This window comes from Mytilus californianus, unplaced genomic scaffold, assembly GCF_021869535.1.
Source record: "Mytilus californianus isolate M0D057914Y unplaced genomic scaffold, xbMytCali1.0.p SCAF_9, whole genome shotgun sequence".
In the NCBI taxonomy this organism is placed as follows: Eukaryota; Metazoa; Mollusca; class Bivalvia; order Mytilida; family Mytilidae; genus Mytilus; species Mytilus californianus.
Genome location: NW_026262745.1, coordinates 97,050,777 through 97,066,421, shown reverse-complemented (window position 1 = coordinate 97,066,421; position 15,645 = coordinate 97,050,777). Strand labels below are relative to the sequence as shown.

At 32.3% G+C, this 15,645-nt stretch overlaps 1 protein-coding gene across 2 annotated transcripts in view; it reads right to left on the bottom strand.

The window, feature by feature from the left end:
* Nucleotides 1-308: 308 nt before the first annotated feature.
* The window catches only part of LOC127714550 (E3 ubiquitin-protein ligase TRIM36-like), a 38,474-nt gene continuing 23,137 nt past the window's right edge, over nucleotides 309-15,645 (bottom strand). For both annotated transcript variants that reach the window (XM_052220630.1, XM_052220631.1), the window contains 2 exons: nucleotides 8,859-8,885; nucleotides 309-632 (listed from right to left, as the gene is read on the bottom strand). In XM_052220630.1, coding sequence (XP_052076590.1) covers nucleotides 590-632; nucleotides 8,859-8,885 — 70 coding nt within the window. In that variant the 3' untranslated portion in view covers nucleotides 309-589. The remainder of the gene's footprint in view (nucleotides 633-8,858; nucleotides 8,886-15,645) is intronic.

Genomic DNA, 15,645 nt, shown 5'->3' with positions numbered 1-15,645 from the left:
GTACCAGGCTTGTAAATTTAAATACTTTTTTTATAATTCAATTTGAGAATGCGAGTGATTGTTCCTAATTGTCACTAATTGACTAACTGACAATGTAACATGATGTGATGCATAATTATTTATAAGTTTCTGTTTAGCTGGTAGATTAGGTAGATTAGGTCTTAGGAAATGGTCAAATAATAGTTTGCTTTTGTCCCTTGTGTTATGTGTGCAGTTCTTTTTCTGTGATGAGTTCTTTTGTTTCTTTTATTTTTTAGGTCAATCTTTAATCTAAACACAATCAGACAAAAAATAATACATACATATATATAAAGAATTATCAATGCATCATATTAATGAGAATATCTGAGAAAGAATAAAGTTGTGTGATATATAATATATTGTAATATGTCAGACGAAAGACTTATTCGATGAAAATTTAACTCTGAAACTACCTTTCTTTCGGTAAAGTTAATAGAAAAACGAATGTTGTTTTTTGTCTCTTAAAATTCAGACGGTTCATATGATGATCTTCATTGGTGCTTGTCTTAAAACACATTATGTATATGAATGCCATGACATCTTATAGTCCTTGAGTTGCGAGTTTGTTCTATACTTTTCCTCTAAAGTCATGCCACCATAACTGATTGTAGCTATAATAACATATGATAACACATTAAACCTTACATACAGACCACGTTAATACAATAGCTTAATATTTCTTTAATGCTTGGCTGGATTGTTCATTTGTAAAGTCCACGGTGTCGAAAAGCACAATTTGGAACGCAAATTGTTAGATAATTATATACACGTATTTAGGTTATTGTTCAAAAATTCAAACGTGATAACGTTTTTTTTAAACACAATATATTTGGTGATGTAGAGAACATGTCGTATTGCTTGATACAACATGCCCTACTAGGCCTCAAGTACATGTATCTTCCTATATTTCAACATTACTGAAACTAATTTCATACACAAGCATTTAGCTCAAAAATGATTATATTTTACATCGACTTTTGAAAACATTTTTGACTTAATGTTTGACTTTTTGAGTTAAAAAAAAAAAAAAAAAAATTCATGAAACATCTGCTTTATGAACATCATAAAAGCATTACACCATACTCTTAGGCATAAATTACTACAAACTAGTAGCAGTCTAACTTCTTCTTCTTCTTCTTTGTATTAGCTTACTATAGACATGAACACCTCATATAATATTAGAGTATAAGGGTAATTTTGAGTAGAAAATGTTTATGTTTTGTTTCAGACAACTATGTACAGCACACTATGTAGATGGATTTTAGTATATTTTTTTATGAATGTGACTTTATATACAGTTTTGGCTTTTATTTTGTTTAATATTACAAACGTATCTTATTTACATGTGTGTGTGTATTATGTGTGTCAATGACAAGAGTATTATACAAATAAAAGATGCTCATAAGGGTTTAATTTACATAAGGAGTATATGTTTTTTTTTAAAGTATGCATGTTTTAATAACTTAAAAAGCAGTTTGGGCTTACACTATATAATTTTGAATTGGTCTTGTCTTCTTAAAAGACTATTCAATGATTAGAATCTAAAATATATCTCTTTCATTACATACTGTTTAAGAATATGATTATACTCAATATGATTAAAGTTATATTAGAATTATACATCGTATATAAAGATCATTTTGGGCCATATTTTAAAATATTTGTCTTATTTTAAAATACACAGGATACCAATAATGATCTTCAAGTCAAGTTACAAATAAAAATACAAAATAATTAAAAGCAAAATAAAATGAAATAAATTGAAATAAAAAAAAAATAACATAATTTATCATCATATATAATAGAGAATATTTATGGTTTAGACTTTATCTGCTTCACTTGAACATTTGAGTTAATGAAACTCTTATTACTTATACTGCATCATAATAGTATATTGATATTGGCGTGCTTGTATACGGGTGGTTTGCAATTCGTCATAAGAATATTCTCGAAATATAAAATTCTAGGTCCACATTCCTATTCATTCTTCATTTTTTTCATGAATACGAAATATTAGCTTTTATTTCAAAACTATACACTAGTATAACTGTCACTATGTATAAATTCACTTTCACATATTATTATTGTTGTTTAATGCATCTAATAATTCTATTTTCTTGACATGAAGTTGGAATAATAGGTTTCTACCTTTTTCCTCTATCTTGGTAACGAATTCACTGCTTATGTTCAAATTCCTTTGAAAGTATTACAATCCAGTAGCAAACGGGTTATTTCCATCTTGTTACAACAGAATGTATTCCAGTTAGTTGGATCAATATTATCCATTATTTCCCTTTTCATCTCTACATAGTATTTCCCTCTTATGGTACTTAACACTGGATATGATGTAACCATTTTCTGTATGACATAATTGACATGACGGTTCTGCTATAAATTGTGTGAACTTGTGTTTGTCTGACTGTAATATATATGATCCAGTAATTTTTCTGGCTTTTACAATAGCTTTTCTTAGCTCAAGTCTTGGTTGATTTTTCAGATTCCAGACTTGTGCAGTTTGTCCAATTTCTAGGCTTTCTATGTTCATATATTTTATACTGGTTTTATTGATGGCTTTAAATTTTAATTGAGCGTTCCGAAACTGATTTACTTTTTTTTTAGTTTCTTCTTTCCAGTCATCCCTTTTTGGTATGTTTTTCTGTAGATAGTGTGTGGAAGATAGATCATATATATCGAGTATGCTCAGTATTCTGCTGAAAAAACTTTTCGTGTTGTCTTAATTAGTGGCAATTTGTCTATTCATAACGTCTTAAATTTTGCTGTTGTCACATGCTATTATAGAGTATAAAAGTGATAGTTATCTCTTATGTATTTCAGCTTCTATAGGCAAGGCTCCTGATAATAATAAGACAACAGCATTTTATGTTCTCTCTGGTAGAGACTGCAGATGTCTCAAGTTTTTCCTGTGGAATATCTCTAGTTCCTCCATATTTGATTTTATCAATGGTAAAACTTCTAGTCTATATGTTAGCCTTGGTATTACATATGCCTTATATATTTGGTATGAGATTGCAGGGATAAGTCCGTTTGTACCGTGCACACCAGAGCCCATAACTGCATACTTTGTTCTTCTAGCTGTTTGTATTCTTTCTTTTATGTTCATTCCCATCTGTTCTCTTTATTCCTAGATGCTCACTACAATCAGTTGTTTTTACTTTTTTGCCTCCATTGTCTAGTTGTAGTCTGTTTTCTGTTTTGAGCAATCGATTATTTCTGTTTTGGTAGGATGAATTTTATAATTATGCTTTGTAGCATATCTGTCTATTACATTCAACATTATTTGTAATTCATATTCGTTGTTTGAGATAAAGGCTATATTATCTGCACAAGTTGGTGCTCCTACATATGTGTCTCCCAAATGATATCCTAATGAGTTCTGCTCTAGTTCTACCAATAGATCTTGTACAAATATTTTGTATAAATGTGTCGAGAGTATCCGCCTTGTCTTACTCCTTGCTTAATTTTGAATGGTTCACTTAACCCATCCATCCATTTTACTTTGGAACTAAACCCTTTATATAGCTCTGTTAGAATTTTTAATAAATTGGATGTATATTTTGATCAAACGCCTTAAACATTAAAATGCCATGCTGAACAACATCAAATGCTGATTGTACATCAAGAACAGATATGAAAAAAAATTCAGTTGATTTTTTTATTTCATATCGGGCTTCTGATATAAGCAGACTTGACATAATTGGTGAAAGTCCTTCTGTAAATCCAAATTGAAGTTGTGTTTTTGATTTTAAATTTAAGTTTTTCCAAAAAGTCATATTCAAAAATGTTTCCAATAGTAGGTGTAACTGTTATACCCCGGTAATTACTCATAATAGTAGGATCTTTTTGGGTTTTTAATACTGGAGTAAGTAAGCCAAATCTAAATGATGTTGGGACTGTTCTTTTCAATATTATGTTGTTAAATATTGATGTTAGCACAGGAGCGACGGTTGGTTTTGAATTTTGTAAATGTTCAGCTGTTATTCCAGATTCATCTGCACTTTATTTAGTATTGAGTTTGCCAATTGTTTCCATGACTGCAGTCTCTTTAAACTGTTCTGGGTCTTTGATTTCTTTGTTTATGGCTTGTTCATATAGTTGTTGCCTGATTTTGCATAGGTTAGGATAGCTAGCATCATATATATCCTCCTTTGGCACACCTAGATCTTCATAATACGAGGCAATACGTCTTGTTTGATCTGCTGGTACAAAATTATAAGCATCATCAATTTTCAGACAATTTGTTGAGGTTTGTTGGTTGCTGCGATTCCTATTTATTATCCTATAAAAAAGTTGAGAATTGGGGTTGTCCATTATCTGTTGGTATAGATTTTGCCGACTAATAGCGTGTTCCATTCTTATTTTACTACGCAGTTTTCTTTTTCTCCAATCTTAGTGCAGTAGCCACGGGATGATATTTCTGTTTACCAACCTCTTGCCATTGCTTGTATATATTTCTGCATGATCTTAGCAGTATTTGAACCTCTCGAGATGCTTTCCATTTTCGTCCCTTCAGTTGCAGTATTTGTTTTGGAATTGTATTATTCCCTGCTCTTATGAGGCTATTTGTAATCATATCCATCTGTGTGTAAATTTTCTTCCATAATTGTTGTAGCATCCTGTTGAATGAGGTTGTTGTATTGCTTTTTGTCTATTTGATCCCATTGGAGTTTGTACTTTGCTTTTTTGTTCTTATTTACAGGTTTTTATCTTTCTGGTGTCTCAATTGTTGTTCTTACTGTCACAGAAGTATGTGCAGACTAATTGATACTTGATTTTTCGTCTATATTATATTTTAAGACACGATTATTGTCATTAACCAATACATAGTCAATCTGTGATGAAGATGACCATGCATGGTGAAAAAAGGTATGTTTTTCATCTAACTCTTGACCTGTAGATAGTCCCATTTCAGACACAAAGCTTATTCCTTGTAGCTAGTAGTGTTCCGTTCAAATCTCCACTAAGTATAAGTTTATGGGTTTCTTGATACTTTTAATAATATGTCTAGACATTCTCTATATTCAAATTGGGAGTCTGTGTTACATGTTGGCATGCATGCATATATAATACAAATATCTGGCGAAGCTGTTATCAGTATTGCAATTACTCTTTCATTGCCATCCTTTAATTTTTTAACACTATTAGTCCATGAATTTGGCCATAAAATTGAAACCCCCCCTTTTCCTTTTGGAAGTTTAAAACTATCTTTTGGATCATTTGTATCTGAACATCTCATGTGATTTTCCATTGAAGGTACCAGATTTTTTATTTCTCTAATTTGAAAGACTCATAAAAAGTGTTCCTGAAGACATACTATTGATTTTGAAAGATCTAATAAATGTAGGAATGCTATATTTGTTTTCAATCCTTCGATATTGCTTGTTACAATTTCTATTGTTGGTTTATCGACATTCTGTTTCTTGTTATTTGTGTTTGATCTTGTGGGCGATATTCTTGGGCTAGTATGCGAAAATTTTGCGACTCTGAATTGTTATTTGTTGCTACTGCTTGTTGGAATTTTTTAATGGCTATTTTCGTTTTCAGATATATAATTTTCCTGTCTACTTGACATACCCTTAAATTTTTGTATGGTTCAGACCTCCGTGTTGTTATGCCTTCTTTACTAGATGTTTCATTCCTCTGGTGTCCTTGAGAATTATCCATATATTTTTCGGCTAGTCTTTTGTCAAAGCTATTTGTTCTTTCGTTTATCTTATTATAGACATTACTTGTACTTTGATAACAGATACTGTGTTGCTCTTGGGATCTCTGTGTTTCTATATTTGTGAGATCTTGGCTAGATTGACATGCCACTGTTGGTATATTTTTAGTTAGATCATCTGTATGATTTACTTTTACATTGAGATTCTGACGATTACTATTAGGATGAAGTAGGAGCCCAGGTTTTGTTTTCTGTTGGATAGTCTGGGTATTCAAAATCTGGCTTGACATATTACGTCTTTGTAGGTTCTGTAGATATATATGATCATTATTATAAGCAAACCATGAAAACGTGTTCCTTGATGAACGTGCTGGTTTACTATTGGTGTTGAGGGAATATTAGTTCCTGGCATTTGATGTTGATTCATATATGTTGGTGTTCCATAATGTTGATTCATATAAGTTGGTGTTCCATATTGCTGATCCATATGTGTTGGTGCTCTATATGGTCAGCACATTCCTGTAGGCATGTTTGGCACTGTGGTATATAGGTTCATGTATGCTGTATGCATATTATTTTGTGTTCCATGATGCACAGTAAGTGGGTGTACTAGACCTTGTCCTGTGTAAATATATGGTAAAACAGGAGTATGTTGTTTTGCTTGTAGTGCAATTTGAGTTGTTAAAGCAGTTTGGATGCACATATTTTGCATCATCGCTCTGAGTCGATGGCCAAAACGCATGTCTCTGATGTGGTTCTGTGCCATATGATATTGTTGGTAATGGTCTCTCCCATGTGTATGTTCATTTGTCGTCTGATTTTGATTTGACGTTTCCGTTTCAGATTGAATAGCAACAATGACAGTTTTCATATGCTTATTTTCATTTTCTAGGTTAAGTATCCTAGTTTTTTGTGTCACTATTATTTTATCTTTATCAGATCTTTTTATTCCTAGATTAGATTTGCTACATTTTTTCTTATACCTGATTGTAGTATCGTTTTTCTTCCATTTTGACTACTATCATTTGATTGCCCAGTTGCTTTATCCTCCATGATTTTAATATTTGATTTTGTATGGTTGGTTTCGGTGACATCATTGATTTTTGAAGTGTTTCTTCTTCTGAAGTTTCTAATGAAGCTGATTGAATTGTATTCCAAGTGAGCACAATATTTTAGCGCGGAGACCGACACTGACCTTACACTCGTATTTGGATAACCCGCTAATAAATGGTATAGCGCGGTATATCTATCTAAACAGATTTTTTTTTTATTTATTTTTATTTTTTTTTATATATGGACATGATGGAGTGGTTATTTATATCTTTTTCTCTGGTTTCAACTTGATTTTCTGGTACCCAACAGTTTTTGATTGTTTGCATGATAAATTTCATTAACCAGGCTCTGATGTACGGTATAGATCCGAGTTGAAGTTTGCTGGTTTGTGGTTGTTCTCTTGATTACTCTTTTGGATTGCTTTGTTTACTTTTATACTTTGGCTTTCAAGTAAATGATCCTCTTCTGTTTGGTCTTTTTCTTCCAAATCTACAGTTTTTTTGTACTTGATGCTTTTTACTCCATTCAATGATCGAAAAAAAATGGAATTTCGAGGATAATACGGTTGCTGTTTGGAGAGTCTTTTCAGCTGTTTTAAAATTTCTCTATAATTATTTGTCAGGTGGTCTACTATTTCCTGCGTACTCTGATATTTAATTTTAATTAGCCTAGTACTTATGTTTAGATCAGTGAAATCACATGTAGCAATTAGAATATATAGCCACATATCTTTTTCAATAAGTTGAAGTTCTGTTTCCAGATTCTCCTCTATCCAGGACAATGCCGAATTAGCGTTCCGTCCTCCTTCACACCACCATGTGATGTCCCTGTGCTGAGAGTGATATTTTTGATTTTGTATTTTGGTAGCTATACTGTCACATAGGAGAACTGGTCTATGTTTTTGTGGCCCTTTTGGTGATTGAATTGGGCGATTTGCGCTTTTCTTTAACTTTACCAATGACATGTATGTTGTTGGATAATAAGTCTGTTGTTGTGGGGTATGTTCCCGACGATGATGTAAAGAAACAATATTTTCAAGTCACCCGATAAACAAGCACGATCCAACACTTATCACAATACAAAATAAAATGTATATAACAGGAAGGAGTCAAGATAAACGGTCCATATGAAAAAGCTTCATTTGTATTTTGGCAGACTCGGGTTTATAAATACAAGGGTTTTGTTGTAGATTTTTTTTGTCTCAATGTGTCAAGATGGCGATCACGTGGAGAAGAAAAAATATGAACAAATTTAATTTGTGTTTTTGGCAGACTCGGGTTAATTAAATACATGGGCTTTGTTTGTTTGTTTATGTTTTTTTTATTTGTCTCACTGCATCAAGATGGCGATCACGTGGTGAAAAAAATGGCGGTCATTATGAAAAAGTAAAATTTGTGTTTTTATGTAACCTCAGACTAAAAGGATCACAAGGGTTGCGTTTTTTTGTTGTGTCTATATGTATGTATATGTGTGCTGTACACGTATTATACAATGTGCATAAAAATAAATGCCAAACTAAAATAATGTAGAGAAACTCGCTGCTTAGATTTTCACGTCCATTCCTTTCAAGCCTCACTTTCACCAAAATCTAACATCGCCAGTGTTTGTACTCGATTGCACTGATTGTTTTAGCACATTCTGAAAAGGACGTTAATTAACGCGATTTACTCGATTTTAAAATTGTTTGAGATTGTATCAGCACGGTGAGGTACTATTTCATATTTTTTAGTCTGATCCAGATTAGCATCGAGTACAAGTCAGTTGTTTACTAAGGGTAAATAGAGCTAGAATTCGTTAAAATAAAAAAAAAGAAATTATAAACTTATTATGAATGGTCGAGTACAAATGGTATAATTTCAGACGTTAACTGATTGGTAGTGAAATGAATATGGAAACGTTAAACAAAAACCATTTCAGCGGCACACTACGTTATTTTCGTTTTGATATGTTTATCACAAATAAAACTACTAAAACATCTGACATGTGTGTGTTTCAATGTCCTGTTCATTATTTGTTTCTATTGGTAGGCGGATTGAAAGAACAGTTTATTTTCTTTTGTTCCGATTTTGTTTTTCGTTTTTCAGTGAAATGAGCAAATACTTACAAGCCACATTTACTGTTATTGCACGCCCTGAAAAAGATAAATAAAAATCTAAACACCCGTAAAAATGGTTATGATTAAACTATAAGAATGTTTTTCTACATTTCTTTAACGTAGAGTTGTAGATGTATATCAAAGGGCAATCCACATAATACATATAGCTAATGCGTATAGAAACAGCTTAAGGCGAAGTGTACGTAATTAACTACTCCACAGAATTTTTTTTAATTTTACATGTGGATTCTGCTTGTAAAAATACATCAGACAATAAAATAAAAAAAAGGGGTAACCGTTTTCGTTTTTCAGATACAAGCTGTTGAAATTAACAGCATGATACGCCAAAAATACAAAGGATATATAGGGAAAATCATAAAAATCGGCAGATATTTTTACTTTATCAAGATTTTCTAATTCGTTGGTCCACAGAATTTTTTTAAAAATCGATATGCGATTCAAAAATGAACGACGAACCCATTGGTGCAAAGAAAGTCCTTAGCAACCGTGCTAGTTTTCAAGCTATATCCTGTGGAAGTTTGATTTTTAGCGGAAAGAATAAAAAACATTCGGCGACGTTATTGATGTCTACTGTAACGTCATCACAATTTCTACTAGATATAACTCTATAACGCTATTATACCGTATATTGTCGAAACAAAATCGTGAGTGTGTATAAAATTGAGAATGGAAATGGGGAATATGTCAAAGAGACAACAACCCGACCGAAGAGCAGACAACAACCCGACCAAAGAGCAGACAACAGCTGAAGGCCACCAATGGGTCTTCAACGCAGTGAGAAAATCCCGCACCCGGAGGTGGTCCTCAGCTGGCCCCTAAATAAAATTGTGTACCAGTTCAGTGAAAATGGACGTCACACTAAACTTCAAAACATATAAATGAACTAAAATTAAAAAAATATACAAGACTAACAAAGGCCAGAGGCTCCTGACTTGGGACAGGCGCAAAAATGCGGCGGGGTTAAACATGTTTTGTGAGATCTCAACCCTCCCCTATACCTCTAGCCAATGTAGAATAAAGAAACACATAGCAATACGCACAGTATAACTCAGTTTAAAAGAAGCCCGAGTCCGATGTCAGAATAGGTAACAAAAGAAACTAAACAAAAAGACAATGATACATAAATTAACAAAGGACTACTAGCAGTTATTGACATGCCAGCTCCAGACCTCAATTAAACTGATTGAAAGATTATGTCTTCATCATATGAAAATCAAGTACAATCCCTCCCGTTAGGGGTTTAGTATCATACAATCATAAAATATATGAGAAGAACATAACCCATATCATGCCAACAACTGGTTTTAGAATAATAGTGTTTATTTCCGATGCAATGACCCTATGAGTGAATCAATATTAATACCAAAATATGCATTCCTTAATTACCTGACAACAGTATCGTAACTATATCCTTTCCAAATAAGTCTGTTTAAAGTTTTGGTTAGCTTTTGAGGTGAATGCCGACATTTTTGTGCTTTGTAAAGAATATTACCAAAAAATATTGGATGTGAAATACCTGAACGTATAAGATGTCTACATGTTGATTTATATTTACGAATTATTTATAACCCATTTTCCTAATTATTGCAAATGCTCAAGCGTAATCAATTGATAAGGAAATAAACTGAGTATTTTTTAAGGATAATTCTGCTGCCAAAAAAAAGCAAATTGGCAAATAAATATACTGCAAGTGAAAGAAAGTTACTGTATAGACTTTAACTCCATCTTTTCTTAATTAGACAGGGTTCCACATCTTTTTTGAAATGCTTGTATTTATAGCTGACTATGGGCTTTGATCATTGTTGAAGGCCGTACGGTGACCTATAGTTGTTAATTTCTGTGTCATTTGGACTCTTGTGGAGAGTTGTCTCATTGGCAATCATACCACATCTTCTTATTTTTATATTGTATTGTTCTAATAATTATGAATCAAATATCAAGTTTGAAATTGTCCCGGTTAACACAGCGTTGACAGAATGATTCTATACGTATTTTAATAATCGGTTATAATATTGGGATCGCGTATACACGTCTTTTTTAAAATCTTATTTCTGCATGTTTGTATTTTAAAAAAGTGTATATAATTTGCTGCATCTTTTCATCCTCACCATTTCCGGCGCTATTCCAGGTATTGCGCACAAAACCCATTTTATTTGTCAGGTTCACACACGTGCACGTGACACAACTCTGCAATTTTATTTTAAAAATTTCCTGTCTCGATCGCTTTCCCTTTTCTTTAACTACACGACAAAGCATAATATAATGTTTGCTGAAGATTTTAAGTAAAAAAGGAAATAATTTCTTGTACCATTATTTGTTGAATATCCACATGCACGACTCCCAAAAAATAAGAAAACTGCATCTGCATATTATCTTGAGAATTTTTATGGCTGTAATAAGGTCAAAAGAAGAACCCGCATATGAATTTTAGCAAAGTAAAACAGATCGGAGTTTTTGATATAACTTGTCCCTGTATATAATGCAAATGAATTGCAGTTTTGTTAATATAATATGAAAATAAGGAGATGTGGTATGATTGCAAATGAGACAACTATCTGCCACAGTTTAAGGTAGATCGGGTGTCTTTTTCTGAGCGTCCGTTCTGATCATGTTGCAAAAATACTTTTTTGTTTTAAAAATATTTTACCAAGTATCATTTAATATACAACAAAATACCTAAAACTTGAAATTTAAAGATTGAACTATCAAAAAATTAAGTGTCGTAAAGTATATTTAAAATTTTTGGGGATTTTTTCAAGAAAATAAGGCCCGTGACCCCCTATTTTTATTTGATATTTCGGAGTTATTAATGAAAAGCAATTTTCTCATCGAATTTTAGCCAATTCTATCGTTTAATGTTTCCGCAATAAGGAAAACTTAAGTTTCCCCTATATTAACAATATAAAATAACCCAAATTTCGTTAATTTCAATGTGTTATTACGAAAAAACAAGGTCCGTGATCCCCAGTTTTTATATTGAAATTTGAAATTACATTGACCCAGAAGTCTTTTACAGAAGTTTAAGAAAAATTTATCGTCCAACATTTAGACACCCCCAGCTACCTTAAATGATGTGGATGTAAGCAATTATTATAGGCAACCATACGGCCTTCAAGAATGAGAAAAATCCATATCGTATAGTCGGTAATAAAAAGCCCCGACATTGTAGACCTTATTTTCTTCACCCCCTCCCCCTTCTTCCCCTACCTTATACTACTGCTGAATGATACACAAAAGCACAACAAAAGAAAACATATTTCGCTATCCCTTCGAAATTGATATTTGATAAAGAAAAAATAACACGTTCTATTTTTATCATACATGTGTAGTTTCAGTTTCAACCATGGTTCTAAATTCAGATTTTACTTTCCCCAAAAATTGCGGACGGAATAGAGGACACCTGTTTATTTTCTGCACCTTGAAAACTGAGATTTGGATGACATATATTTTACTTATTCTGAGATAAATGTAATAGTGCTCAATTCTTAGTTTCTGAGTGTGTAATGTTTTGTGGACGGAATCTGATGGTTTTTTTTTTTGCTGTTGGCTTTTTCTTCGCCTTCGGCTTATAAATATTCATTATGTTGTACTAGTTGTCGATTACCCCTTAGTATCTTTTATACTTTTTACATAAATAATAAAATATAAAACATCATAAAATTTTCAATTGCATAAAAACGGACATGCCAACGTCTTTCTTGTTCAATACACAAATTCACATGCAATATAATTATTCGTTACCTACAATTTTACGCTACACTGTGAATTTCATTCAAAACTATGGTTTTTCAAAAAATATTGTGGGGTCAACTCTGGTTTGATTTTAATGAATTTGATACGAATAGAAGCAGAATTGTCACTGGTTTATTTGTTTATTTGGTTATAATTTTGTTGTTAATGCGTTTTTACCTACTGTTGAAAAAAACACGAGTCGTATTGTGTACCTGCTCCTGCGTGTCTAAAACAAAAAAAGTGGTAATAAAGTCAGACTACCTCACAATAGGATACTCAGATTTCTGATTGGAGTCATTCTAATTATTTCTTTGAAGTTTTGAGATAGCACATGAATACTTGTTTGGATTCATGATAGACCGCACGAAGTCATTTTTCTTTCATGTGCCTATTTTTCCTTTCTTGGAGTAGGTGAGATAACCCGCGTAACTAACGACGCACGTTTTTTATCCTAAATTCCGCTAGAGGCGTGCAATTACGTACACTTCGCCTTAAACTAAATAAATCGCTACTATTCTGATGACTATTCTCACTTATGTTATACATTATCAGTCAAAAATCAATCTTTGATAACAACAAACATTATATAATTTCCCATGTTATACGGTATCACAAAACATATAATAGAAAATGAGACACAATCATAATTTTCTAATGTGAATATTGCAACTGGCATAGCGTCTTCTTTTGTAACTTAGCAAAATTTCCATTTTTTATGACGAGCTGACAAAATCAAAAGTTAAGAATCCCACTATACACACCCCTTTTCCTTTTTGAAATTAATTTGGGTTTAGGTATTTGTGTTATTCTTTTTATGTATCCTTTACTTTACCTACAATCTGCCCATAAAAGACATGTTGCTTATAATGATAATAAATATATGTAAGTCAAAACATTTTAATGATAATATAACTAAGAAGTTAATCATATCAGTTGTTTTTGGTTTTGATAAAACATTTATAACAAATAAAAGACTCAGTGTATATAAGAAGTTAGACATCAATTTAGGATTATGTTTTATCTATCAACTATATACCAGCAGTCTTAATTTTCTAACATGTAATTATTTTTGGGGCACTTTTTCCTCTTTTGAATGTTATATAACGTGTATGGGGGATAGTTAAACACTCATAAAAAGGGAATTGAAATAAACTAAGGACTTAGGGAAATATGGAAATGTATTCTGTACTCTGAGGGGTTGTTCACTGTTTGATACATGTTATACAAGTCATGTTGATATCAGATAAAATATAAAAAAAAAACTAAGTTATAAACCACGAAACACAAGGGTGTGTAGAGTGGGATTCTTATAAAACTTATAAATCCAAAACGACGTCAAACTAAAATGTTATTAATGCTATTCATTTCCTGGTACGGGCATGCACGAACGGATAGGATAATCTCTAACCGTGTTTAGAAGCCTCTATTTAAGAAAAAACAGTCTCATTAGAGTTTTTTGTAGACGAAACACGCGTGTAACATACATAATTAGAATGTTGGTGTCATTGATTAAAAACAGGGCACACAACTTCATGGATATAAAAAAAAAAAGATGTGGTGTAATTGCCAATGAGACAACTCTTCACAAGATAATAGTTTGTTTATCAATGCATGTCAAGTTACAACACCCCATTTTTCTAACAACATAGTTATATTAGTTACTTTACTATCGGATATACATATTGTGTACATTAAACATTTTTCTAACTTTTTTGTATGACATTTGTAAATCTTGAAAATATGAGTTTACACTAAAACGCTTCCCATGATAGCTGTTTTAGGGTAATAACATGCAAATATAATGGAGTGCAATGCAAGTTTACTGGAAATATGTATGCATTGCACCTGTCCTAAGTCAGGAATCTGATTACAGTAGTTGTCGTCTGTTTGTGTAGTTCATATGTGTTTCTCGTTTCTCGTTTTTATATAGATTAGACCGTTGGTTTTTCCGTTTGAATGGTTTTACACTAGTAATTTTTGGGGCCCTTTATAGCTTGCTGTTCGGTGTGAGCCAATGCTCCGTGTTGAAGGCCGTACCTTGACCTGTAGTGGTTTACTTTTATAAATTGTAACTTGGATGGAGAGTTGTCTCATTGGCACTCATACCACATCTTCCTATATGTATATATATATACCGTTTCGATTCCTAACATCACTGAAGAGACATTAATTGTCGAAATCCGGATATGGTATACAAATTTTTGCACATCATGTTTGCGGTATACCATCTTTTCCGGAAGTTTATTGTTTTCTGTTTGGTATTAAATAGATAATAAAGATCCATTATGTTACATCTTGTGATCCGTTTATTTGGCAATTGCCAATGGCAGTCAGCAGGGTTTAAGAACATCATCCGACACACTTTTCTGGATATGATATTCATCAGGAGCGCGGAAATATATAAACTTGAAAGCAAGGGAATCATTAATATAATGAAATGTTAGGAGCTATCTTACCTAACATCCCAAAAGGGACATAACAAGCAAAAAAGTGAAATTCGTCTAAGCTTAACGTTGCCTAATAAAGTTGGAGCCTATGTCTCTTAATTTGGGAATTCATATACGGGGAATTTGAGAAAAGCGTATTATAAATCGGGACGCTTTTTAAATTTATTAAGTCTTAAATGCTTTTCTGGTTTTATCAGTGCATGCCAAAAATAGGAAACTGTATATAAATTCATATTAAAAAAAAATGATATCAAGAGAACAGTCAAAAACGTATAAACCGTAAGGCAAATGGAGATAGACAATAGTGTGACGATGGATACATTAAAAGGCTAGGATTATCATGTTGACGTCCGTGGTCATATTTCATTTGTATTTTGAGCTCGTTTTCCTGTTTATTTAAATTCATTTTTTACACACAAAAACCTACTCTTTCATATACATAAATAAAGGCAACAGTAGTATACCGCTGTTCAAAAATCATAAATCGATTAAGAGAACACAAATTCGGGTAACAAGCTAAAACCGAGGGAAACACATCAACTATTAGAGGAAAACAAATGAACATCAGGAACACTGAAGTGCAACAAAAACAAACG